The sequence below is a fragment of the Melospiza georgiana genome, chromosome 6 (genome assembly GCF_028018845.1).
Source record: "Melospiza georgiana isolate bMelGeo1 chromosome 6, bMelGeo1.pri, whole genome shotgun sequence".
Taxonomy (NCBI): domain Eukaryota; kingdom Metazoa; phylum Chordata; class Aves; order Passeriformes; family Passerellidae; genus Melospiza; species Melospiza georgiana.
This window is the reverse complement of record NC_080435.1, coordinates 26,576,262-26,604,187: the sequence shown is the minus strand read 5'-3', so window position 1 is coordinate 26,604,187 and position 27,926 is coordinate 26,576,262. Positions and strand designations below refer to the sequence as shown.

Genomic DNA, 27,926 nt, shown 5'->3' with positions numbered 1-27,926 from the left:
CAGGAACTGGTTCATGGCCTGGCTGCTGCTCCTCTTTACATTCACACCACATTTTGCTTCAGCTCTGAGTTTCCTTTTCTACAACTCAGTTTCTCACCAGTGGAACCTCCAAGTCCCAAGTATGACTGGCAGCTAAATTCTGCTGCAGTGGGAAAGGGATGTTCAGTAACAGAACCTTCAGTTCTTCCATCCATGCTGGCCTACAGCAACCTAAAAATGCTGAGGGATGTGGCAGCTTGGGAAGCAGCCACATGAAGCCCCGCCCATCCCCGCCTGGGGCCCTGCCCCTCACACATGGAGCCCTGCCCCTAACACATGGAGACCCACTCATCACTGCCAAGACCCCCGCCCCTCACTGCGTGGATCTCTGTCCCTCACACGTGGAGCCCTTTCCCTCACACATAGGGCCCTGCCCCTCACACATGGAGCCCCGACCCCGACACATGGAGCCCTGCCCCTCACTCCCTGAAGCCCTGCGCCTAACACATGGAGCCTCGCCCCTCACTCCCTATGTCCCCGCCCATCACACATGGAGACCCTTCCCTCACACATGGGGCCCTGCCCCGCACTGCCTGGAGCACTGCCCCTCAAAAATGGAGCACGGCCCATCACTGCCTAGAGCCCCGCCCTTCACACATGGAGCCTCTTCCCACATACATGGGGCCCTGCCCCTCACTGCCTGGAGCCCTGCCCATCACTTCCTGGACCCCTGTCCCTCACACATGGAGCCCCATCCCTCGCACATGGAGCTGTGCCCCTCACTGCATGGATCCCCGCCCCTCACACACGGAGCCCCTTCCCTCACACATGGGGCCCTGCCTCTCACACATGGAGCTCGAAGCCAAACACATGGAGCCCCGCCCCTCAGGCATGGGGCCCTGCCCCTCGCACGTGGAGCTTTGCCCATTACTGCCTAGAGCCCCGCTCCTCATTAACTGGATCCCCGCCCCTGACTGCCTCGAACCCTGCCCCTCACGCATGGAGCCCCGCCCCTGACACATGGAGCCCTGCCCCATACAAATGGAGCACCGACCATTACTGCCTGGAGCACTGCCCCTCACACATGGGAGCCCTGCCCCTCACACATGGAGCCCGGCCCTTCACTGCCTGGAGCCCTGCCCCTCAAAAATGGATCCCCGCCCATCACTGCCTAGAGCCCCGCCCCTCACTGCCCGGATCTCCGACCCTCTCATATGGAGGCCCTTCCCTCACACATTGGGCCTTGCCTCTCACACATGGAGCCCCGCCCCTTACACATGGAGCCCTGCCCCTCACACATGGAGCCCGGCCCCTCACACATGGAGCTCCACCACTCACACATGGAGCCCCGCCCCTCAAATATGGAGCCCCGCCTCTCAAACATGAAGCCCTGCCCCTCACTGCCTGGAACCCTTCCCCTCACACATGGAGCCCCACCCATCACTGCCCCTCACACGTGGAGCCTCGCCCCTCACACATGGGGCTCTCCCCCTCACACATGGAGCCCCGCCCCTCAAACATGGAGCCCTGCCCCTCACTGCCGGGAGCCCTACCCCTAAAACATGGCGCCCCGCCCATCACTGCCTAGAACCCTGCCCCTAACTGCCTGGAGCCCTGCCCCTCACACATGGGGCCCTGTCACTCACAAATGGAGCCCCGCCCATTACTTCCTGGAGCCCTGCCCAGCATTCCCTAAAAATGCTGAGGGATGTGGCAGCTCGGGAAGCAGGCATGGCACAGAGGCATTCCCTCATTATTCCTCTGTGCACTGGGCTGTGCTGCCTCTTGGCCAACATAGGTGAGGTTGGAAGTGGGGGCAAAGGGAGCAGAGAGGGAAATACCAACCCCTGGTTAGGGAACTTCACTGAACTACCATTTACCACAGGTAGAGACTGCTAAAGCATCCTTAGAGCTTTTGGAAGAGAGAAATGGATCAAGAATTTTCCTCTAACTCAGGTATTTGGAGAGGCAAAAATGTAGAGATCAAATCTGGGGATGGCAGCACCAAGAAACTGAAAGAAGAACAGTGTCCTTAAGAGGGCAGTATTTACAGAGAGTTACTGCTCTCGTGGATGTGGTTTGAAACAGGAAAATAGGAGTGGCATTTAATGCCTTCTCTTTGGGGAGAAGGGGCTGTCTAAAGCACAATGTAATAATAATAATAATTTTATTAGGGATAGAAAGGGAGGGTAGACCCAGTGAACTCTCAGAGATGATGTCTGTGTGTGTGTGTGTGTTGGTGTGAGAATGGGTTGTAGAATCCTTAAACCACAACTAAGACAGTTACAATGAAATATTATCCTCCCTGTTTATAATTACAATGGGTATTCATTATTAATTTTGGTACCCAAGGAATTTTTTGAAAAGCCTTCTTACACCAGAAGTGGGGAAAGCTGTGCAGATTGGTGGCACAGTCCTACATCTGCTCTGGTTACTGGTGATCTGCTGCTCCAAACTAGACATGAGCAATTGGGATTATCTGGGAAGAAGCACCATGGAAAGTTCCTTGGCTGGACCCTCACATCTTGTTTTACCATGTGCAACAACAGATGGAGAAATCTGGCAGAAAACCATTAATAGTGGAGGAGCCATGGTGGCAAAGTGGTGAGACAGCTGGGAGCTGGGGAGTTTGGGGGGTCAGATTTTACTCTTAGCTGGCTATTGATTTTTTAAATCAATGACCTTTAAGGTGGTAAAAATAATCACATCTTGTAACATGCACAGATTTGTGCCTTTGAAGTATATTAAAAATACAATTCTAAAGAAAAAAATTTAAATTCCTTTAAAAATTCCTTAAAATTTATGACTGCAATAGTGTCAGAGTAGATGGTTCTTTCCCCAGAGAAATAAAACAACTCTGAACATCCATACTCAAAGATCACTTGTATAGTTTCTAGTAACTTGAAATAATTGATGCTTGTGTGTATTTTTTAATGAGTACAAGTACAAAGAAGTTTATTTCTGACATACAAGAGGAAAGTACAAATCCAGAAGAGCACTCCTACGGTTCCCATTTGGCAGAAGGTTTGAAGCAGGCACTGAATGAATTCCACAGCAGCATGAACTCCACAGGGACATGCAGGTTTGGTGCACAGAGAAGGATGCTCCTTGAAGACCTTGTTTATTGCACTTCTATCCAGTAGTGTGTGTTCAGGGTTCAGACAAGCAAGATACTAAACAAAAATAAATCTAGAAATAACTAACTAAACTGGTGTTTTGGGCTTTAGATTTCATCTCCCAAAACCAGCTCCTGAGCTGCCTCAGGCTCAGCCTTCCAACCTCCTTGGTCCTCCAGGCTTTCTAATTCTCTCTGCACCTCCTGGATGACACTGCTTTCCTCATAATCAGAGAGGAGATCTTGAGGGATCAAGCTGAGAAAGGGCATCTCATCCATGATCAGGGGATCTTCTTTTTCAGTGTGCTGTGTTTCATTGGCAGACAGCTGGCACACAGATGTGGTGCTGTGGCTGTTGGGAAAAGGCACATCTGGTCACACAGGACATCGTTTTGTGTTCTTCTGCTGTCTGTGAAATTCTCCATTCCCTCCCCATAGGAAAACATGTGAAATGCACAATGGATCTACCCCAGCTGACTTCACAAGCACCTGATTCTTACATGCTTGACAGCTGGTGAGTTATAAATGTGATTTCCACATACAGAGATCCTAACTGCATAAGATGTTTGATCCTGCTAAACAAGAGCAGCGGCCCTCAAAACGAACAGGTAACAAAAAAAAGCCACTTGAATCTTCAAATTCCCGTAGAAACTTCTGGACAGTTCAGCTACATTCACACCCCAATTAATTTCTGTGTTTCTGTATCCTCATCTGAAACGTTGTTATTGCTAGAGCTGACATTTGCTGACAGACCTTCCCTGAGGTTAATGGCACACTAACAACAATTCTGGTTCTGATGGGATGGGATGGAATCTGCTCTGCTTGCTTCCTTAGATGACATTTATGAAACAAAATGTTACCCAATTCCTTTTCAAGCATGAAAAAACACAGAATTGGACAGAGAAGAGAGAAATATTAATCTGCATCTCTATCCCAGCTATGATGCCCTGTTGGAAGTTAATATGATGCTGGAAGTGTAGGAGAAAACTTGGAGTGTTTATTTCATAGAAAACATAGGTTTTGTAAAAATGCTTTTAGCAAAACTGAAATGATCTCACTTTCTGCCAATGAAATTGCTGACGATACCAATAACTCCTTTAAAAGAAATATTAAAAGCATCACCCATGAAAAGTTTGTATTAAAATTCCTTTAACATATCTTACATTCTAAAACAAGCAAAAATCTGACAGAAACCCAGTCTCACACAGAGAGTTGGTGGACAGGGACTGCATGCAGAGAATGAAATTGGAATGATGCATTTCAACAGCTGCTAGCACTGACTGATTAAAAAGCAGTACCAGCCTCATTAATTCACACACTTAATTCACACTGGATTCATGTGCTGCCAAACTCAATTAGGCACATCTGTGAAGGACAAAGCAAAAACTGTCAAAACCTTTTCTAGTGAGGCAGAATGAGAGTTCTGTAGCTCCTGAGCACAGAAACAGCCCCCTGCCAAGCTCCCAGGCACGTGTTTGCCCAGCTCTGTGCTCACCTGTGGGGCTGGCAGCTCAGGCCCCCTGCACAGGGGCACAGCTCCAGCGCCCCGTCAGGCTCCAGGTCCCAGGTGATGAGGTTCAGGAGTCTGTTGGAAGGATCATGGCAGGGCTCTCCCTCCTCAGGTAAGGGTGTGCACACAGGGAACAGGAGCTCTGCAGGCCAAGGGAAAGGCATTTTAGCTGTCTGCTTAACTGGGGTGACCCCATGTTTAATTCCGCATGCAAGATATAAAAAGAGGCTCCATCTCTTTTCCAGTTCCCTTTCGTGACAGGGAGCCACGAGCACGTTCTTTCCACTAGGTGGGAGTGAGGCATTTGAAGTTCATCCTTAATGAGCAAGATCAGCCCACTCAGAGCCTGCTCTCGAGGCAGCACAGCATCCCTTGGAAAATGAACGTTACAGGGAATCCTCTGCAATGAGTAACAGGTTTGAAATCTGAACAGACACATACCTCTCTATCTTAAACCTGTTATTTGTTTCTATTTCTTTGCAGAGGCTGCAAATACAGAGCAATTGTTCAGAAACTAATGAGCTTACAAGAACTACAACTCAGATATTTAATTTATTTTATCAATATTTTATTGATTTATTTTATCAATTCTGCTGTGGGCAAAGCTGTCTGATGGCACCTGGGGCTCAGCACTCTCTGAATTTCAGCCTGTGTAAGACATTATTTAAAAAGGCTGTGTCCTTTGGGTTTCCTCATGTCAGTAACTCCCAATCTCAGTCTGGAATTCAGCTCTTCCAGATGTTCCTAGAAAAGCTCCTTTCTTCCTCCTGTCTTCAGTCACCTCATATGGCAGGATGAAATATGAGAAGAATTCAAACTCTAAGTTTTTCAATCAGGTTTGGTCCAAAACCACATATATGTGTGTGCATGCATAGACACGTGCTTTAATGCACATAACCTATCAGTTCCCAGGCTCAAAACATTATATACTGAGCAGAAAATACTCCACAGTTTACCACAGTTTTATATAAAAATACACATCTTTATTAGGACAATCATTTGCAACTCTCCAGTGATGGAGAAAGGCCTTGAGGTTAGGCCTGACCTGAGAAACCCTAAAGCCCTGCTAAAGCAGACAGCCAGAGAATAAAAATGCATTGCTATTAATCAATAGCACTATTTTATATTCTAACAAGAGTATTCTATTAATATTCATCAATGTTCTTACCTATTATATATCTATATTTATATATAGATATAAAATTTTCTTAATTTTAGTATTCTGTCAATATTCACCAATGTTCTTACCTACTATATATATATCTATATATATATAGATACAAAATTTTCTTAATTTTAGTATTCTATCAATATTCATCAATGTTCTTACCTACTATATATATATATACTGAGATATATACATTGAGATATATATCTATATATCTCAGTGTATATATAAAATTTTCTTAATAACTATATATCTTTCTCCTTCCAAACCAAACTTACTCAGCATTGAAGGTCCACTGTGCAATGCTCAATTTTAACGTGGGGAAGCTGAGCAGATTCTCTTCACTTTTAAATGGTGCTGGAGCTTTCTCCTTTGTTTTCCTGGAATGCCCTGCAGCCTGATCCACCAGGCCCAATCATCAGTACAAGGCCTGCTCTGGCTCTCAGCAAGGAAAAAAGTCAGGGCAGTATGTCCCTGGTGTAGGGAGCTGGCTGGAATTGTGTGCTGTCACTAATAAACGAAGGTGAACTGTGATAAATGCAATGGGTACGAAACAGCAGAGGAAACTGGACCCCACCAAAGAGGATTGGGGATTGATTTCAGGCCCAAGACCTTCTCCTCTGTGCTCCCTTCTGTAAATCAACTTTCACATTCCCACGTGGACTGACAGCATCATTCCTGTGTGTCCCTTGGCTGCCTGGTCCCCACTGCATGGTGTGATGCCCTGGAAAGCTCACATGAAACTTGGGCTATGAAATGTGTCTGCAGCCTGATTCTGATGGGCTGCTTGCTGAGAGGAAGGAGAAGACACTTGCAGCCAGCTCATTAATTCCTTCTGCACATTTGTAATCCTATCACTTTTGGTAATTGTATGTAAATTTGACACAGAACTCCGCCTTAGAAATGAACTTTTTTGTGCTTCTGCTGCTGGTCTCATCTCTAGTGTGCAACAGGCTTTGCTTTCACCAGCATGCATCCCACCAGGCTGCTTCTCACTCCTGATTCTGTCAAGGTTTCCAATGGAGTCAACCCAGTGCATTCCACAGGCCAAGGGACAACAACCTCCTGATTCTGCAGAGATTTAACCACTTCCCCTGTGCAGCCCCACAGGGAAAAGCGGGGCAAGAATATTCTTGGGATTCACATTCTCTGAACCTCAGAGAAAGGAAAAACAATTCTTATCTTACTTGCTGCTCCTGTGTTTGTGCCAAATCGAATGCAATATGGAGATTGTTCACCCACAGGGATGGTGTTGTGTTCCCTTGGCCTGTCAGGGCCAGGTGTGTGTGTGTGTGGGGACTGTGGGTGACAGCCACGGGATTCTGGGCACCGTGAGCAGGTGAGCGCTTGGCAGATTCAGTTTAGATGTAATGTAATATATTGTAACATAGTATAGAATAATATAGTATAATAAAGTAATTAATTAACCTTCTGATATGAATGGAGTCAGATGCAAATTCGATACCCCTGGGCTCAGAAGAGCCAAACACCAACAGTCCTGCACTCTGAGCTGGGCAGGACAAAGCCTGGGTACCTTTGTGGAAAGCACAGCACGTGCCAGGGCTGCAGTCGTGCTGGCTCTCACAGATGGTGCCGTTCTCCCCTCTGGAAATGGATCTCCTGCACTGGCCCCACACGCAGAGCTGCTCCCCACAGCACTCCACATCCCGAGAGCAGGGCTGCAAGGCAAGGGCAGGGCTCAGAGCTGGCACTGCAGCACCCAGAGCAGGGCATCACACACACAGAACTGGCACTGCAGCACCCAGAGCAGGGCATCACACACAGAACTGGCACTGCAGCACCCAGAGCAGGGCATCACACACACAGAACTGGCACTGCAGCACCCAGAGCAGGGCATCACACACAGAACTGGCACAGCCACACTCAGAGCAGGGCATCACACACGGCTGTGCTCAGAACTGGGCCCTGGGCCTGAGCACCACAATGTCCACTTTAAATAAATGTCACATTCCCACTGTTGAGGTAGAACTGCTTCATTTCTCAGCTGAAGCACACATGGAACTGCTGCCAGGCAGGAACCTGCACAGCAGAGCAGCAGCCCTGCATCCAGCCTGGCCTTGGGCACTGCCAGGGATGCAGGGGCAGCCCCAGCTGCTCTGGGCACCTGTGCCAGGGCCTGCCCACCCTGCCAGGGAACAATTCCTAATTCCCAATATCCCATCTAACCCTGCTCTCTTTCAATTTAAAGCCATTCTCCCTTATCCTGTCACTACATGCACTTGCAGGATGTCCCTCTCCAGCTGTCCTGTAGCCCCTTTAGGCACTGAAATGCTGCTCTAAGCTCTCCCTGGGCTCCTCTCTTCTGCAATCAAACAAAAAATTAATAAATTAAATGTCATCAGTGGAGAACATTACTGATTTTTTTCCATTGTCAAATGCAGTCCGGAACTAAACAAAATTTTCAGAAGAATTGTTCTTAAAGAGCAAAGCAAAATACAAGTCTTACTAAAACCTGTTTTTTAGTTGTAATAAGAACTAGACCTCATTGGTAACCAACAGTCTTTGAAAAAACTCACAGAAAAAAATCTCTTTGTGAATTTCTAGCTAAAGGTTGCTTTGTATGACAATTGCCCAAGTGTTTTAACCATACAAACCTCAGGAATCAACCCAGTAAGAGCCGTGTGTGTCACTTTGTTTCCTTTTTTAGGTAGATTGATTATCAATCTTAAACATTCCTGGCAGGTCAGCATTTCAGCAGCTTTTCCCTGTCTGGGCAGCCATACAAAAGCTGTGTTTCTTTTCCAGTGGATCCCACAGGATGCTGAACACAGGGCAAGGAGCAGCACTGCACTGGCACCACTAAAGAGGAAAATGCTCTGTAGCTGTCCAGCTTCTAGGGCAGGGAGGTGATCCCACCTCCCTCAGCCTGGGCTCACTTTACAACACACGATCCAGCTTTTACTTTCTTTAGCCTACAAGTGTTCTGCTGAGAACTGAAAAGAAATGTGGGGAGGGGGGTGGGTGTTGGGCCATTTCAATCTTGATTTTTAATTACTCTCTGTTAACGTGAAAATTTATTTTACCCTCATGCAGAAAGCTTTGCAGCTTCTTTTCTGTCAATTTTGACTGGCTGACATTAGCAACAGTAACTTACTGAGTTTCTAAAGATCACATGAAACCCCATCTCATTCAGCACTTACTGTGTGCTGGGGCTTGCAGAGCTGACATTTGTATTCCAAGGTGGAGAACTGGCAATACTTCCCTGGTTCACAGTCTTCATCAATGATACACTCCTGGAGGAAAGGATAAAAGAGTGATTTACCAAAATTCATTCTCCTTGAAACACCACAAGTTCTTCACTGATTATATTTCTTATTTGGGAACCAAGACAAAAAGCTTGCTGGGGTTCTTTGTTCAATCACAGCTCTGTAACAGAGCAGTGCCCTCTCCCTGGCGTATCTAAATGCTCTGGCCTCAAATTTCACCTCCTGAGCTTGTGGCAGTGAGGAGAGCACAGTGAGAGTGATATATTATTGCACCCTCATGTCTGGTTCACAGGGAGGGAGGGGGTGTTTTCCCATCTAATGGTTACCTCCTTAAAACTGTGTGATTAACCCTCTTCTCTAAATATTTTTTTTCCTCTGGGCTGGAAACAAGTTAGTCAACAGAAGAATAACTCCTAGTTCTGAGTCACCTGTTTATGGCCTGCCCAGCACTGTATTCTACCATTGTTAGTGGAAAGGGAAAAGGAAAAGGGGATTACACAAAAATGCCTGGATTCTCTGAATTAAGCACTTGACTGCTCTTTGGCACACACTAATCTCACTTGCTGATCAGCTGTGCAAGCTCTACTGAAAGTTCCCACTAAGCTTCTCCTTTCCTTCAGATCTCCTCCAGATTTGGGGGTTCCTGCCCTGGGTGAGGCAAGGCTGCTCTGCAGGAACCAGCCTCATCTAAGTTACCCATCCTGGCCACCTCTGATGTTTTCCAGCAGTTTACTGTGTTCATTTTGTGCAAATTCACAGAATCACTGGGTTGGAAGAGACCTTCAAGATCATCCAGTCCAATCCAGCCCCAACAGCTCAGCTGAACCCTGGCACCCAGTGCCACATCCAGGCTTTGTTAAACACACCCAGGGATGGGGACTGCACCACCTCCTTGGGCAGCCATTCCAGAGCTTTATCACTCTTTCTGTAAATAACCTTTTTCCTAATATCCAATCTATATTTCCCTTGGTGCAGCTTGAGACTGATTACTCAGAACACAGAACAGAAGCTAAACACAGTCTGGGGCCTGATTCTTTTCAAGTCCACAACTCAACATTTAAGTATATGTGTTTATAATTCAGAAGAAGTCATTTTAGCCGTTTTAAGGAATTAGTATCACCAGGCCTAGGCTGCTATAAATTATTGAAATGTTTTTCTGCTTCATTATCCCAGTACTGTGTGGGGGTTTTTTTTCTTTCTTTTTTTAATTTTTTTTTTCTTTTCTGTTGCTACATAACCAGGTGGATCAAAATCCAAATATCCAAATGCTATGCAGTGTGTTGGAGGTTTTGTGCTCCAGGTGGACAGCCAGCCTCCCCTCTTCAGCAGCTAGGCTCTTCTAGGCCAACTTTGTGTTTGTAGCTTTTATGAATGCTCTGTATAAACCATACCAGAACAGACTATTTCACTCCTGTTCCATCCCCTTTCAGGCACACAGCCAGGTCTTGCTGCAGTCAGGTTTTCCAGCTGTCCTCCACAAAGGAGAAACCTTGCCATGATTGCTCTAAGCTCATGGAATAACTCTAGCTCTAAAACCACCTAACACCAAAGTTGCAATTCTCCACTTGCTGCTTCCTCCTGAATTAATGAGCCCCACACCAAAAAACTTTTTCCTCTTACTGAATTGTGTCCCACCAATTCAGACATTCAGTTTTATGAGAGTTTCCAGTCAGGGGGAAAAAAAAAATCCCTTTGTGGTTTTCTTTCCTGGCATGGCAAAGGCTTCCCTTCACATGAGCTCTGTGAAATTGTGTGCCACACTCCACAGACACCCAGAGTTCATGCAGAACTCAGTTGTGCTTACATGTATTTTTAAAATTATTTATTTTTCCTTATTTAATCAGGCAACAGAGCTTTTCTGATTCAGCTACCCTTAGACAGAATAATTGCTGGACAAGGAGCAATCTGAACACCATCATCAGCTGCAGCACATTCTGAATAATCCATTTTTTCCTGGAACTGCAAAACCAAATTATCTCTCAGAATATTTTGTCATTGCAGGAGCAACAGGGTAAAGTGAGGAGAAGGAGAGGTGGCCTCTGATGTGCAGCAGAGCACACAAGCTGGGCAGATAACTTACAGACAGGGTTAGACACACTGATAATGCTGCACACCTCTCTGAAATCCCTTCTGGTGCAGTTACAGTTAATGCTGTGGCAAAGGAAGAGGCTGTTTGGGATTAATACAGAGTGAAAGCAGCACTGCCTGTTTATCAATGGGTGTACTGGGACCCACCAACAACAGAGGCCAGGATGGAGAACCCATGCCATGTACCTGCAAGGACACACTCAGCATCCTGTGGACTCTTACTATAATACTGTGCTCTGCAGTGAATATCCTGCAGCACCTGGAAGCTATTTGGGCATTAGGATCTCTTCCAAAACCAACAGGGGAAAAAAAAAAAACCAACAAAAAAATTGAAAATAATTGAAAAGGTTCCTATGTCTGCTGAAACAACTGCTGCTGAAAGAAATGTCAGGTTTCTTGTCTTTGGTAGATTATGTCAAAGATTATTGCTTTCCTAAAGAATGATTAGTGTCCATTTTATTTGAAAATACAGCGGTGAGTGATGTTGGTGATAGCTGAACGGGGCAGGTGTGGCTGAGCAGGCCTGAGCTGGGGGACAAGCTGGGACAGGAGCATTTCTCCCAGGGCTCTGCACACAGGGAAAGGCACAGAAGAGGAGAATTTCCTCTCTGTGTGATGTGCCAGCCTGCACCCACAGCATGGGCTGGGCTGGAAGGGGCTGCAGGCAGCTCTGCAGAATGGGCTCTGTGAAAAACACCAATCATCGCTTGTTTTTAAAAGTTTAAAAGTTTAATAGTAATAAAATGGTTATTAAAATAGTCATATAATTAGAATAATAATAATTTGGACAATTTGGATTAGGACAATATGAGACAATAAAAACAAAAGAGTTATGGACAGTCCGGGTACCTTTTCTGGGCAAAATAAGCCTGAAAAAGGACCCACATTAACAAAGGATTAACCCTTAAAAGCAACAGCCTGCTGCATATTCATACACCTCATGCATGATGCATAAATTCCATTCCAACACAGGATTCTGTCTGGGCAGTGTCAGCTTCTTCCTCTGAATCCTCACAGCGTCTTCAGGGCTGAGTGAGGCAGGAAGAAGTTCATTTCTTCCGATAATGGAGCAATAAATTCTCTTTCTCTGAAAGATTCAGGTGTCCTGTGGCTGCTATCTGGGGTGAGTCCTTTCTTTAGAAAAGTATCTTACATAGCACAGTTTCTATTTTAACACTATGTTATAACCTAAAACTATATTTAACACTCTACTTACAAGAATTAATACAGCATCACTTTCTAACATAACCCATATAATATTCATTTCAATATTTGCCAAAAGCCAATCATAAAATAGGCATTTTTCACAGGCTGATGCACTGCACCCAGCCCAGCCCAGCCCAGCCCAGGGTGGGCCACGTCACCTCTGCCCATACCAGGGAGCAGAAACAGGGACAAGCCAAGAATTCCTCATTTCAAGTCACGAAAGCAGAACAAGCCAGAGTTAACCAGCTTTCATACAGAAACCCACTGTCTTTGGCAGTGCTTCTCTGGTTTCTGTGCCTCACCGTGGCAATACCTTTAAAGCTGTTTTGCTGGTGATGCAGTATGTACTGAAATAACACTCATTTTGCTTTCATCTTTTTCCCCTTAATCCTTAATTAAAACCCTAACTGTAGACTAAAAAATATTCTGATGATGACTAACCTTCACGATGGATTCATTGATTTTAAATACACAACTGGCATTTGATTTATCCTTTCCCCACTCACACTCACCCTGCCTCCACATTCTCACAAAGTTCTTCAAAGGTAACTTTAAGCAAAACACTACTCATATCTTCAGCCAATATTTGTCTGGGACTGTCTTGAGTGAGACTTTCTCTCCTGGGCTCTTTACTCTTTTGTTTAGAAGCCAAAAAAACAGAGGAAGGCACAGCCATGACAATAGAAAACATTTCTGTGGTTCTCTGGCATGGGAACGGTGAGATTCACGCAAGAGAACCCCTTTTCCCCTCCCTGTGTAATCTACATGGCTCAGTTTGCTGGCCTGTTGTGATCCAGGTAGAGTTTGTGCCTATAAACTCCTGCAGGAGCTGAAGGGAGAGGTAGGATTGTTTTCTGCACAGCTGGTAAGCCAAAACAGCCCTTCCACAGTGTTCATTCCTAAACCTCTGTGCACTTCAGCTGCTCGAGCCATGAAGTGTGGAGGCAAAAATCAATGATTTTGGAGAGGTGAGGAAGTTCTGCCAGCAGAAACACAGCACAGGAAACAATTCCACTAGAGCAACTGGTGTGACAATCAGAAAATGAGTTTTAGTAATAACCTTGGAAATGCGTGGGAGCACCTCTCACTGTATTTCGGGACAACTGTCCTCCAAAAGCTTCTCTGAACAAAAGCCCCTTTACATGTTAATTAAAAACTCCTCACACAAAGCAATTCCCTTCTCAAAAACCTGTAACTCTGGTGAAACTCAGTGTTAACCTCCACAAACCACAGCCACAGGTCCTTCCCAAACAGTGCCAGAGCTGCACCAGTGAGACAGCAACAGCTCCAGCTGTGGCTGCAGTGCCATGGTCACACTGGGACTGGCATCTCTCAGCAGTGAGTCCTCCTAAGAGTTAACATTTCTGTGTTTACCAATTCCCTTCTAGGTTTTGTTTCAATTTCTGCAAGTTGTTTCACGCAGGGCTGCTCTCCATTACTGCAGCAGATGGCAAAAACTGCTGAGTAGTAGGGAAAAAAAAGAAGCATAAAAACCTGGTTTATATTCTACATGTATTAAAAAAAAAAAAAAAAAGGCAGAATTACATAGAATGGAATATTGCTTTATGGAAACTACTACCTAAATTTGAAATGCAGTAGCATTCCAGTTCCTAATCTCTCCGTTGTCTAGACAGGGCATGCAATGCATTTGTCTTTAATGAGATATGGATTAATTTGCCTTGAAATACCTCAAAACCTCTGTAATACTTTCCAGCAGCACAAGTCTCTCACTGCTGTCCTGCCAAGCACACAGCACTGGTAAAATCAGGAACTTCTGTTAAAAAGAGACGTCCTAAAAAGAGTAGACACGAGCTGAGAGCTGTGCTGGGGGTCAGGGCTGTGGGGAACGCCAGCTCCTTGGGTGGCTGCTCTACAGGAATGTGCCTGCTGAGCTCAGAACCCATAAACAACACTAAACAAGTCCCCAGGCTCTGCCTTGAACTTCTCCATAGAGCTAATCCCATCTGATTCCTTCTCCCCCATTTCCCGGAAACATTTCATTTGGGAAAACTTCATTTCTGGTTCTCCACATGGCACAATATAAATGGAGGCAAAATATGTCTACATGACATAACTGAAAGTGGCCTGAGCTTGGCTTTAGGTACCCAAAGCAACACAGCTGTGTTAGCCTTAACATGGTGTCAAAAAGGGAATTATTGAGGCAGGCTGTGATCCCAAATAAACTGCTCACCACCAGGGCAAGAACTGCATCCCTTCCTGCACCACCTGCTTATTCCCCCACACAAACAGTGATCCTGGCACTGCTCAGACCCTGGTGCAGTTAATGCTCAATGGCAAAAGAGGAAATAAATAAAATATAATCTTATCCACGGCTTCAAGGAATTTACTCCAATGAAAGAAGAAACTACACCCAAAAAAACCTAAATAAACAAAACGAAAAAAAAATCCTGGCAAATGCCTCAGAATAGTGAGAAAAATGGTGCCTAGGTGCTCTCCCAGGCCATGCTCTGCTCACTCTTGGTCAAAACCTCTCTGTATGCCTTGTAATAATTTAATAGCAGGTCACTCTGCAGAAGCAGCCACTGCATTTTCTTCCCTCATCCTTCTTTTTCCTCAGTAAAAAGAACCTGATCTTGGCAGGACTACAGCTTCTGCAAATGCTCTTGTGTAGGAAACACAGTGCCAAGTACTCATTTCAATCTGGTTTGCAGTGGTATCAAAGAGGGCACATGAGAACTATTTTAATTTAATAAATTATATATCTGTCAGGTAATTAACTTAGTCTGAAAACTAAGAGCTAGCTAACTAGGAAAGGAGAAAAGGACTGTGTCTATGTGTGTGTGTATACATATTTATGTATATGTGAGGTCAAAATACTGATGCACATTTATAAATAAAGCTTTCCTAACAAGTCTGCAATTTATAGTGCTAACTGAGAAATGCATGCACCTGTGGATCTGTTGATGGGAGAACAGCAACTCTTTGACCTTTGATAACCAGAAGTGTCTAAGCACTCGTGCTCTGTCAGAGCCTGGGTTTCACTCCAAATGTCCTGAGCTCCAGCAGCAGCTGTGGAGCCACTGTAGGGCTGTGCCACAAACCTGTGAAGTGCCATTCTTAGTGAGCACAGACACAGCTTGGAGGCAGTGATGCTCCCCAGGAGCTGGGTCTGACTGCAGGCTGCTCTTGTCTCTGCAGTTGGCAGCTAAAAAGAAGTTCCTGTGATTCACTACTCAACTATGGCAGTTCTGCAAATCTGTAAAAGCAAAACAAGGCAGAGTAGCTGTACACAGCCAGGATGTGAAACAGCTGGAGGAAAATAAAAGCCTTTGGAAACAGGATTTCTGTACTTAATAGCTGCTGGCTAATCTTCACCACCAAATTAAGAGTAGCACACCAAGAGTAAGATGTTGACCTGTGCCCCATCCCTCACTAAACTGATTTCAAACCCTGAATCTTATGGGCTTTGTTCCTTTATAATGTGCTTTTTTTGGTAGTCTATGGTTTCAACAGACTTCAACAGATTCTGTTAGAGGTGCCAGCCAAAGACAATAATACTGAACAGCAGTACATTGGTGAGGATCCACATTCAGTGGATTTTGCCCATGGCAGAGCTGACAGTGTAGGAGACTGCTTTTACTGTAGAAGAAATGGAATAGTTTATTTTCCATGAGCTGCGGATGGAAGTAGAAGAGGTTTGAATTACGGCAACAGCATTGAAATAAATTATCTCCAGCATGCAAGGATTTTGGGAACATGAGATCCATGTTTACCTAAGGCTGAAATAGGTATTTGGGTCATAGGTGTGGACTCTTTGAAGCTTTGTAAAGACCTCCTCTTTGGGGCATTTGCTGGGATTACAAAAGAGCCTCTTTTATTTTATTATTCCCTTAATTTAATTTTCCATCTGAAATCATGTGCCTAGAGGATATTGACAACATGAGATGTTCATGAATATTCATTCCATTTCCTAAACAAACACAAATGAGAAAGAAACGAAAAAGGGTCTTCAGCACACTCTTTTTGTCCTTCCAAAAGGAACATGAGAATACAGACATACTGCAGATTTCCAGCATGTATGAAGTCCAAGACAAACACCAGGGGACCAAAACCTTCCCTTGCTGACAGATGTCAGGTATCTGGGACCCAGGAAAATCACTAAGCCTCCCCTTTGCCTGACACGACCGTATCCTAAGATACTACTCCTCCCCTTGGGCTTTCTAAGGGAAGAATTTTGAGGGATTCCTCACATGATAGAAATTCAGGAGCAGGCTCTGAGTCATTTCCACACAGAATAACAAGTAAACAGACCCAGAACTCCCACCCCACCCTGTGTACCTTTAGCACAACCATGCTGCATTACAGTATGTGTGACTGGAAGGGAGAAGGGGATTTGTTCTGAAGGCGAGGATCAGGACAGGGCAGGGGGCTGCAGAGGTGAGGAACCACAGTGATGCCATCACCAGAGTGGTGTCCCTCAGTGCCATCAGTGACTCAGCCTCTCGCAGGCCAGCCAGACACTCGCTCCACAAAAGAAGCCAAAATGCTCCTTGTGAGTCACATGGGGGGAAGGACAAAGTTGAGACTCACTCAACTGACACAGAAATGCATTTCTCGAGGCATTGCACTGCATTTCAAACCACCATTCTATAGCAGGAGTCCTGGTAAAATCTATGTATTGTAGGAGTGGCCTTGCCCCAATCCTAGTTGTTCTAGATGGGCTGCAGCTGTGATGTCCTTAATTGGGCAGCAGCTGTGGCTAGTGAAGATAACTGGGATAAAAGGGGGTGGGCTGGCTGGTCAGGGAGAGCCTTGGAGGAGCCCTGATGAAGAAGCAGGAGGAACACTGCTGTGAAGAGCTGTGTGTGAGAAAACCGCCCAGAAGGTATGGGACTCTAGAAATATGATAACAACAATATGATAACAACACCATTCTACAGACCTCTCCTTCCTCCCTCTCCCTCCTCCCTCTCCTTCCTCTCCACTAAACAGACACAACTTCAATTCCCCATTTCCCTTCAATTTCCATGGTTTAGCTTAATAAACCATAGTGCAAAACACCTTCAAGTTGGACTGGTAACATCTCACACCTCTTCCTGATTCTACACAAATGGAAATGCCGAGCAATCACTGATCACCTTCATTCTCTCTCCTCCTATTCACTGGTGTAAAACCAGTATCATTCCACATTTTGTAGATTTTGATTTTGTAGAATCTAGCCCTCCTCAAGTCCAGGCAAAGATGACATTAGGCTCATCATATATGGAACAATGTGTTATTGTTCCAACCTCCCAGCCACAGCAAATTCTGCCACCCTGCCTATGACAAGACAGATGTAAGCAACTTTAACTCATTTATCTGCATCCTCTGCATCTATCTCAACCAGTCCAAATTATAACAGAGGCAAATAAAAGATTAAAAAAAAAAAAACAACTCTGCAATACATCCAGTGCTGTAGCCTTAGCTGCTGTTGTTACCCTTCCAGTTAAGGCTTGCTACTTAATTAGATAACATGGTTTCAGCTAAAATCTCAAATAAGCAGCTGCTGGAGCCAATGGATTAAGTTACGTAATCAAAACTAGTGGAAAAAAAATTCTCATTTGCCTTAAAGCTTTTCCTCTCATGGGTAATTTGCTATCATGTGTATGGCAAGAGGAAAGAAACACTGCTGATGAACCTTCAATGGAGAAAATCCATACTATTATCTCTTAACAGATGTCACCAGATCACAAAATTGCCACCAGCACACATAAAAGATTCACTCTTCTGGATGGATGTTACCAGAAAGCGAAGAGAACCCCAAACATTTCTCTTAGAATAAACAGGTTGATCTAGGAGAGGCAGAAAACAAAATCTTTCATGGTGATTTGCTTTAATATCTCCCTATGATTTGGGCATGATCCATGAAATCCAGTTGCACAGCCCTGGATCCCCAAACTCAGTATTTAGCTACTCAAAGAGTAACAGCCTAGGGAGAGAAAAACGCTGAGGTGACACTTCAAACAACTTGATAAAAATATTCTTTTTCTTTGGGGTTTAGCTGGAATAGAAATACCACATTACAGCACATGAGGATCTGGCAAATTTCTTACCAATTCTAAATACAGGCATAGACTGGAATTGCTAATGAAGACTTTTGGAATATCTATTAGTACTACATAGTTGTGTTTCCCTAACTCAACAGAAAACAAACTAAACTAGACTAACAGGAAATATGAGAGAAATCCTAGTCACTCTTTTACTATTTTTTTCATTACTAACCAAGTAAATTTACTAAAGTTATCTAAACTGCTTCAGACTCCCACTGATACAAACAAGAACAGGATTTGATACCTTTAATTAGGAATAACCCTTTTGCTGTTCCATCAGTTTGCTTGTCTGGAAATCTAAGCCACCATTTAAGAGGGGAGTAAAAAAAAACCCAAAAGGCTACTGATCTGTGTTCTCTGACATGGCTGGGTGTGTTTCCAGCCAGAACACCTGCCTGGCTTCACCCTCAGCAAAAGGCACCTTGTTTCTCCTGCCCCTGGTAATTACAGGGATTCCCCACCCTCCTCCTCAGAGAAGTTTCTTTGTGCAGGATCAGGCCTGACACTTGTATTTCAAACTCCTCCTGGTAGCCCTTTGCAGTTACTGAGGCCAGCATTCAGACTGGCTTCTGGCCACAGCCCAGTGAACATCAGATGGCTGTCAAAACCACTGGGTTTAGATACTCTGCCATCCTCTCATCCATGACCTAAATTAAATCCCTTAACAGCTTTTGCATCACTAAGGAGCACTTGCTGCTTATGGAGTTACCTGTGAAGTCTCAGAGATATGCACGCAGTCCATCACCCCCTTCATACAAGAATAAGTCCCTCTCTACAACAAGATTCACAGCCTGAAAACACTCCAGATTAATAAGAGCAACGCAGAATGTCAATTGAACAATTCTTCTCATCTTTAGCTAAATCCAGTTTCCCTTTGCACATCATTTTCTACTCTAACAAACACAGGCTACTTGTCCCCATGAACTATTCCCACTTGCCCCAAAGCTTCATATTCTACACTGCTGAGACCAAAACTGAAAAGGGAACCAAAAAAGGGGGCTCAGTAAGACATTAAGAACTGGCTGAGGATGTCTAACCATGCCTGTCTGAGGAGCCATGGCTCTCCAAAACAAGCACAGTTCGCCTTATCTGCTCCTCCACCAAGGATCCCCTAAAGGGTGGCTGCTGTGCAGAACAGACCTGCACTGCCCCATGATTAATGGGGCAGAGCAGGCTGGACAGCTAAGAGCAGACTCAGAGTACCAGGGAATGAAATTATTAAATATACAAAACCTACCAGATTTAGATATTACGTGGTTTTTGGCTAGGCAGAGACCTGGATTTCAACCCAGGAATGCACTTAGTGTCTATTGATAGTTTAAGGTTGTTGAGTGCAAGTCACCAGGGAGTAAAAGTTCTGTGAAAAAAGCAACAAAAAAATTGGACCCAAATATAAGACTGCCCAAAGCAAGTGTCCTCCCTGAGATATCAGGGAGCAGAAGTCAACACTAAAATGCTGCATTTTCAAACTTCTGCCATTGACTCCTCTCCTGCAGTGCTGCTAATGGAAAAATTGCAATTTCCACTCCATTGATTCTTCCTTCTCAGTTTCCAAAGCTTCCTTTCTACAGAGCACTGGTAGGAACTCCTGTCCCTGCAGCAGTATGAGCCTCAGAGAGAGCAGCTCCAGTACATGGTTGGTGAAATCACAGACAAGGTGCCCAAAGAGGAACCAAGTGGTTACTTTCGCAGTGAAATGAGAAATGCATTCTGTTCTTCCAGCTCCCTGCTTCACGCTCCCTAGACACCAGCATCATTAACAATCTCCTTCAAAAAAGAGAATTGAAAGCTAACAGATATACTTCTACTAAAATTTGAAAAAAAAAAACCCCAAAAACTGCAAAGAAACCCACAAAAACAACCTAGCTAAAAAGAGGCATTGCTTTTTTTAATTATTTGTCATAGTACTAGAGAGAATAAAAAAGGTCGGGTACACTAGCTTTGAATTACAATGAATTACTGCTCTGAATGGAAGTGAGAAGAAATGCAACTAATATTTCTGTAGCAAACCTTACCAGTACCAGTTTTGCTTCATTCTATTTTTCATACTTGCTCTTCCTTGGTTCAGCTAATACATCACACCTGATATAGGCCTAGCCAACGAGCTAGAAAAGATTTTGATTTTCATAGGATAATGAGGAATGCTGTTATTTTTTGCTGTGCTCTGTGCTTGAACTTTTGACTGAAAATACTTTATTAATTTGCAAGCTACCCAATGCTCCCTGAGAAAACAAATTACAGAGTATTTGAGCCTTAAATCCAGGAACAAATGGATGTGAAGCCCTCCACAGACTTTATGCCCATCCAGCTACCTCTTGCCTGTGTCTGGCCTCTACACAGAGTGCTGGATTGAAGCCTGACATCCACAGGGGTGCCTGCCAGCCCTCAGTGACATCTGAGACAGTGAATGTGAGTCTGGGAATGCACTTGGGGTTCCCAGAAATGCAGTGCCTCTGAGGAATGGCAACGAGCCCAACCCCACTCATGGAGACTCCAAAGAGCCCCAGGCACAAAAGCCCTGCCAGAGGAGCCACCACTACCAGAGAGCAGCCCGAGGGGAATGCTGCTGGGATGCAGAGCCAGGAAGAGACAGTCTGGAAGGAAAAGCCTGTGTGGGGAGGATTCTCCCTCGTGCTTCTGTCATATCTGCCTTTTATGTACGTATACATGCTTATGTACATTTATTTATCTGCTCTGTGTGTGTATTGGTACCTGCTGCAGGAGGACAAGCACTGGGATTTAAAATGCAGGCACAACCTGTTTTCCATGGAGCTGCTTCTCCAGGGCTGGATTTCTCATTGCGGCCAGTAAGTGGATTTATTATTGCAATGCAGACACTTCTCTGCCTTCGTGTGAGGCTCTTCTGTCATCTCTCAAAGCCCAAAAATGTCACGTGAAAAGCTTTCAGTGATTTCAGAGGCTTATAACTCAGCACAGAAAATAAATGTAAACTGGGGAGGGGTAGGGCTCCAGTTATCACAAATTACTGCAGGAATGAATGACACTGAGCTTAAATTTCAGAGTATGTGGTTTGTGACAGTGCTTGGAAAATTCTTCTTTCTACCAACCAAATTTGTGAAGAGCAGGAGCTGTGGAAACCCCTGACTTGTATAAATAAGGGCTACAAACTGAGCCTGTGGAACCAGTGGAATGACTCTTCCACCACCTGTGGTCTGTGAAGCCTGTGGCCTGAAGAGTGACCAGGACACGTCACAGTGTCTCACAAAACTTCAGGTATGAAAATCTGTGTACATAAAAGTGACCTAAGGGTCCAGTGCAAAGTTTTCTGCAACTCATTTCCCAAGACTTTCACGTTAAGTTTGCAGACCTAAGCAACAGTGCCTTTTCACTTGGACAAAATCTTTCTTCTGCTTCACAGATCTCTCCACAGCACCACTCCTTTCCTTGCTGTAACCCAAATCTTCCCATTCTTAATAGCATTACTCCTACAATATTTCTTTGTCCTTGCAATAGCAAAAGTGATTCATATTCCCCCTTCATGTCTAAAGTGTGCAGGCATTTTCAGATTTGCTCCTTTTAGGCACCTCTTAGTCACATTAATTTCACTCTCTCCTTAACCAAGGACCAAGCACATCTGGAGGCTGCTTCTCCTCCAAGCTGGCAACCTCTAAATAAGGTGTTTGTACCCTGGGCATGCTGGAAGTTCAGAATGAGTGTGAGGGGGGAAATGAGCATTACCAGCTCTGCACCGAGGCTGCCACCACGAAATCAGACAAAAATCATCTGTGCATTCAGCCCTCACATCCTTCAGCTGGAGCTCTGAGAGCACTGGGAGAGCTCTGCGTGCAGCACTGGCTTGGTCAGTGAGGCGAACTTCCCAGATGGAAAATGCAGCTGTACCTTGATATATGAAGCTTATAAGGAACTGTGTATGAAACCTGGAGAAAGTTCATTCAGAAGTAATTTTTGCAGCTGTGAGAATGATTAGCCACCACAGGCAAGCCAAATACATGATGAAAATCACTAGTGTTGTGTTGCAGTGCTGAGAAGGATAAAAAGTTTGCCTTTGCACACTGGGTTTGAAGATGATGATCACATTTGCTTGGAAAAAAAAATTGTATTGTCTTCATTACTTATTAAAAAGCACTGTGTAGGATGTTAACACTTTGTATAGAATCAGCTGCAGTTTAGAATAGTTAAAATTTATTTTATACCTTGAGTTTTCACTTAAGCTACAAGCTTTGCAAAATAGTAAAAGGAAAAAAAGTAAAGTTAATAGTAAAAAGAAAAAAAGTAAAGTTGCTTGTGTGTGCTGTATTTTGCTGCTTGCCATTTTCAAGCTTAAATAGCAGTATAAAAACATGAGCCTGCAAGAGGGAAAACTTTAGAAAAGAGGCACTAATTTCAGGTTCTGTATCCATTAGAAATCTGACCTACTGACATAATTTTTCCATAATTACATTTATAAAATGATTTCCATAATTATATTTATAAAATAGTTACAGAGCTGCTTCTGTGAAAGAACTGGAGGTAAGTTCTAAAAAAAGCCAGGGTATGTTGAAGTAAATCAAATCACAAACTATTAGTCAGATGAAGCCAGCTCTCAGAGGAAACCTGGCAAGCCCAGTCTTAGTAAGAGCACAAAAAATATTCCACTTTGGTAAGACTATAACCAGAGAAAACCCAATTTTTTAAAGCAGTGGTATGTGCTGAATTTCTCATGGGACTACTGATGTTTAACAAATGTACCTGTGCTTGCAAGACTCATGTAAAGAATATTATTGATATTTTGATCTTTAAACTCCTTTGAGAGTCCTTAAACAACCATATTTTTAGGGGAGGGGGATTTATTGTCCCATCTCTCTCCCTTCTCCTCAAAGTGGCATTTCAGAACCAGTTGTCCATCACTTGTTAGGCATAAAAAGCAAATAGAGCCATCTGTTGTTCCAAAGATTCCACATAAATGAATGATTTGGGGTTATTTGTTTTCAACTCTTTAAATCTATGAAGCATTTTTTAATGGAAGACAAGATCACTGTTATACTAAGGATTTATCCACACTCACTGGAAAGGGCTGTGTAACTACCTTTGCTATTTAACATTTACATTTGACAGACAAATTGTCAAACATGTCTATTAACCACAACACTGGAACTCTGTTTCTAAGTCATAATATTCTTAAGTTAAACTAATTAAAAAACACAGACGTTTTTGACTGCTTACCCCAATAGTTTTATGTTTGAAAACATTCCAAAATTTTGTTAGGTGAACTCTGTCACGATCTTCTGAACAAGGAACCCAAAGTTTTTGTTTGATTTTCAAAAGAAAGAAACATGCTCACTTACATGATTCCTTTTGTTTTCTCCATCTCTTATGGATGTGATAACTGTCTCAGAAAAAACTGTTGATCCAGTTTTGTTATCTGTAACCTGATACCGGAAAAGAACAAAATATCAAACTACAGTTTTTATTAGTCCTTTGTTACTCTCAGCCCTACATCCTGCAATCATTAACCCACTCCCACCCCCTCTTTTTTCCCCACTTTGCTGTCACTCTTAGTAAACCATAATCAGAGGGGAAAAGTAGATGACAGAGCTACCTCCCTGTCTATTTAAAATGGCACTGTAAAGGAGCCAACTGAGCAGGAGATGGTTGGGTTTTCATTCCTCATGTAATAGCTGTAGCTGTGCCTGATTTTTAGCAGGCCCTTTTTCAAAGTAAATTGTTATTTCACACTAACCTTTCGTGACAGGTGTCTTTAACACTGTGACTAGTCAAGCACAGAAGATACAATCAAACCCCAAAGTAATTATCATCAGGAAAATTTACACTCCAAATTATTTTGTGAATAACCATGTAAAACTGGGCTGGGGCAGGGGACGTTCGAAGAAAACCTGTTTAAGAATGGAGAGCTCACCATATACAAGTTTTCTCATACCTTATCAATTTCTTGATGGGTCTGAACAGTTCTGTTGCCCACTCTGGTTTCCGTGTTGGACTCGTTATGGTAGTTGGGAGGTAAATCCTCAAAGCTGACTTCTGACAGCTTTTTTGCCCCTTCCTCTTCGGCTTCCATCTGCCAAATTAAGAAAAACATAACAAAACAACTGAAAACTATCAAAAATGTCACAAAAGAGACGGAGCCATGCTTCCTGCGCAGGCCCCAGTGACTGACACTACCTGCTCCAGACACTGCCTGCAGCTGCTCTTTTCAGGGGCCACAAAAACAGAGCTAAACCCTTCAGCTCTGGGCTGGTAAAGCAAAGCCAGTCCCCGGGAGGGAAAAAAGTGTGCAGGCCACTGGCAATTTGGTATCTGCACAGGCTGGTGTCAGTGGAGAGCCCAGCTTTCTGCTCTTTGCAGAAAACTCCAGGCAGACTTTCCATTCTGACAAAGAAGAGAAAATCTCCTCACAAGAGGAGAGAGAAACAAAAGCCCCTTCAAGTCAACCCTGCAGATGAGGGTGCACACATCCAGAATTTAATTCTCTGTTTCAGTTCCTGCTGTTTCTGTGGGATGAAGAAGGGCGTGAATCTTGCAAACACACAAGAATAAATCTGTCCTTTTATTTGCAGAGCTAGGAGGCCAAAAGTTCAACCAGGATGAACAACAGGATTTTCCCCAAGACAAAATCCCTCCTTTTGGTGTGTCTGTTTATTTTAAATAACAGCTGCAAATCTTTCTAAGTGCAAACCATTTATCTCCTAAGACTCTGCTCAAACAATTCACACTTTGCGCTGCACCCAGGCAGCAACCCAGAACCGACTACAGAAAAACAGACAGAAATTCTGATTACACCCTTAACATCTTCACAGCATTGTAAAGAATGGTTTGTCTCAATGTATTTGCAGTCTAAATGAAGTGGATAACAGTGGTAGATTTCAGAAACCATCCAGAGGACAGCAAAAGACCCGAAATTAATTTAATTATAGTAAACCAAGTCTGTTTCTGCAGCAGGTTGTCAGTTACAAGTTTTTGCAGACTAAGTATTTTTGAACGAGAGGAGAAGAGAACTTGAAAGGAAGATTCTTAAGAGGTAGAGGAATGAAGAGCCCACAAGAAAGGGGAGTGCAGGGACAAGGTGTTTTGACAACCATATGAGACACTGGTTTGGGGTCTGGTCTCAATTTCTGGCTCTGAAACAGATCCTGGGCAATTCCGGGCCAGCAATTTCAGATCAAGACATGCAATCGCACCACAGGCAAGCTGCTCCTCCACATATTCCCAGGACACTTACAGCCCCGAATGCCGGCTCGGGATGCCCTGGTGCTCCTTAGCTCCCGCAGCACAGAGACCATCCCGTGGCTTTTCCCTCCGCTCCTCCCTTCGCCCCGCTCTGTCCCTTTGTCACCAGCCGGACCATGGCCCGCACCTCTGCCCGCCGCCCCGGGCCGGCCCATCCCACCCCATCCCATTATCCCATTGCATCCCATGCCATCCCATTATCCCATGCCATGCCATCCCGGGATGGCACCGGACGAGCCCCGAGGGCCGGCGCGCACCGGGCCGGGGAACCCGCGCCGCCCACAGCCGCTCCCTCAGGGCCGCCCCGGGGATGCTGCTCGGCCGGGGAGCGGCGGGAGCAGGGAGCCCCGGCCGCCCTCACCTCCTGCACGGCGTTGCGCAGCTTGTGCTGCGTGTCCTCCATCAGCGCCTCCACCTCCCGCAGCATCTCGCCCAGGCTGGCCGCCCGCCGCCGCCCGCCGCCCGCCGCGGGCCCGCACAGCGCGGCCAGCAGCGCGGCCAGCAGCGCCCAGCGCCGCATCGCACCGGCCCTCGGCTCCCCCGCTGGCCCTGCCGGCCCTGCTGTCCCTCCGCTGGCTCCCCGCTGTCCCCACACGCTGTCCCCGCTGTCCCCACGCTGTCCCCGCTGTCCCCGCGGTCGCTCCGCGCTCAGTGCCGGCGGGCGGGCCCGGCCCGGGCGGGCGGAGCCGCAGCGCCCGCCCTGCGAGCGGGGAGGATGCTGAGAGACGGCGGAGATGCCGAGGGGAAGGAGCAGCGCGAGTTTCCCGCTCAGAGCCGAGACCTTCTCCAATCGGACAGATCAAATCGGACAGATTTGATAGGAAGAGGACGGTGGGAGCTGCGTGGCACCTCCGCCGTGTGCTTTGCTTTCCGAGATGCTCTCGGCTCAGAGGGGTGACCTGCATCCGGCTGGCAGTAGTAGAATAGTAGTAGAATCGTAGTAGAATCCACCCAGTCGCCAACTTTGAAAGCTAGATACTTCTTTGTAATATCTTTGTGAATTTGGGCCTCAAACCAAATTCCCATAAGTTCCAGAAGAACTTACACTCTAAACAGAATAATTGAGGATCAGAAGGACTTTGTAGTATTGATCACCTCTTCTGGTCATTTGTTCTACTGTTTTTATCTTGTATGATCAAAGCAACCGAGACAAACTCTCCAATTAAAAAAAACCAAACAAAAACAACAAGCCAAACTCATCTGCATTTAATATAAAGGAACCCTTGTAATCAGGCTCTCTATACCAACTTTTTACAATGGGAAAAATGTCATGTTTATTGAAAATATGCTTCTGTATGAAAGCAAACAATGAATAGTAGGTTCTTATGTTGGACTGGAACAAAGTCTTGTCCAAAAGGATGTTAGGTAAGTAATGGATGCTAGAGAATGTTTTGGACTATAACAAATTTATATAGTTAAGGTGCAGCCCAGAGAGATAAACTTTTTCTGAGGCAAACTAACACAGCTAAAAGGCATCTGATATATAGCAGAAAAAACATACATCACACAAGAACACATATGATCTTTTTGCCAAGGTATAATTTATTAATTTAGAAAGAACATAATGAGCCAGAATAATCTTAGAATATATACACACATAGTTAGAAAAAGCACATTTCAGAGCTATTACATGAAAGGAATTTGTAAGACTTAAGTCAGTGTCAATACAAGCCCCTTGAGATGGATTGGAGGCAAAACCAGCCCCTGTCACAGGGAATACACTCTTGTCAAAGGCATCATCTGATCCAGTGGTTCTGGAGAATAGAAATCACCTTCTGCTTGGATGAGTTTGCAGACAAAAGACCACGTTCCTGAGAGCAGCAGGGTAGGGAGTCGTACATCTTTGATTTATTTTTTTCCCACACATTGTTTATTCATTTAGACACAGTATATTATATTCTGTTGTCCATGTTTCAAACATCTGGGGTTTTGCGTGTCCATTTAGCAATTTACTTAATAGTTCTCTTCCCTTTCCAACAATTGTAGTGTGGACAATCTATCAATTGGTCAGCATCAGAAAAAAGGAATAGCAAGATGTTGTAGGAATGCTTTTCCACTCATAGGAGGTTTTGCAGTATTGAAACTTGTAAATGTTGGGACAAGAACTTTAAGTTACTGGATTATTGTAAAATTTCCTAGTAGTTGGATTATTGTATGTCAGGGGGTCATTAAACACTGACCTACCAGCACACAGCATGCCCTTGGCAGTTTCCTCAAGCACAGCCCTCATGTGGCAGCTGTATTTTACTCAGGAAAAACAGAATTACACTAATACAAATATTGTTCACTTTTAATGGCTCATTATTTAGCGAGGTAGCAGCTATCCATCTGAAACAGGAACGGACTTTGACCTCATTTTTATTGCTTTGTGGGCTGT

At 44.6% G+C, this 27,926-nt stretch overlaps 1 protein-coding gene across 1 annotated transcript; it reads right to left on the bottom strand.

Annotated features, from left to right (window-relative positions):
• Positions 1-2,880: 2,880 nt before the first annotated feature.
• DKK3 (dickkopf WNT signaling pathway inhibitor 3) lies at positions 2,881-26,069 on the bottom strand. The gene is made up of 7 exons (XM_058026462.1): positions 25,911-26,069; positions 24,243-24,380; positions 23,650-23,733; positions 8,934-9,026; positions 7,307-7,451; positions 4,590-4,746; positions 2,881-3,446 (listed from the first exon to the last, which is right to left on the bottom strand). Exons 1-7 carry the CDS (start codon positions 26,067-26,069, stop codon positions 3,203-3,205), a joined length of 1,020 nt encoding a protein of 339 aa, XP_057882445.1. The 3' UTR covers positions 2,881-3,202.
• Positions 26,070-27,926: the final 1,857 nt, after the last annotated feature.

Bases quoted from the DNA above. Each gene is read 5' to 3' on its own strand.
- DKK3 (XM_058026462.1), bottom strand. From the start codon at position 26,069: ATGCGGCGCTGGGCGCTGCTGGCCGCGCTGCTGGCCGCGCTGTGCGGG. The intron at 23,734-24,242 runs GTATGAGAAAAC...TTCCGGTATCAG, and splicing joins CCCATCAAGAAATTGATAAG to GTTACAGATAACAAAACTGG. The intron at 9,027-23,649 runs GTAAGTGAGCAT...CCTTTCCTCCAG, and splicing joins GAGAAAACAAAAGGAATCAT to GAGTGTATCATTGATGAAGA.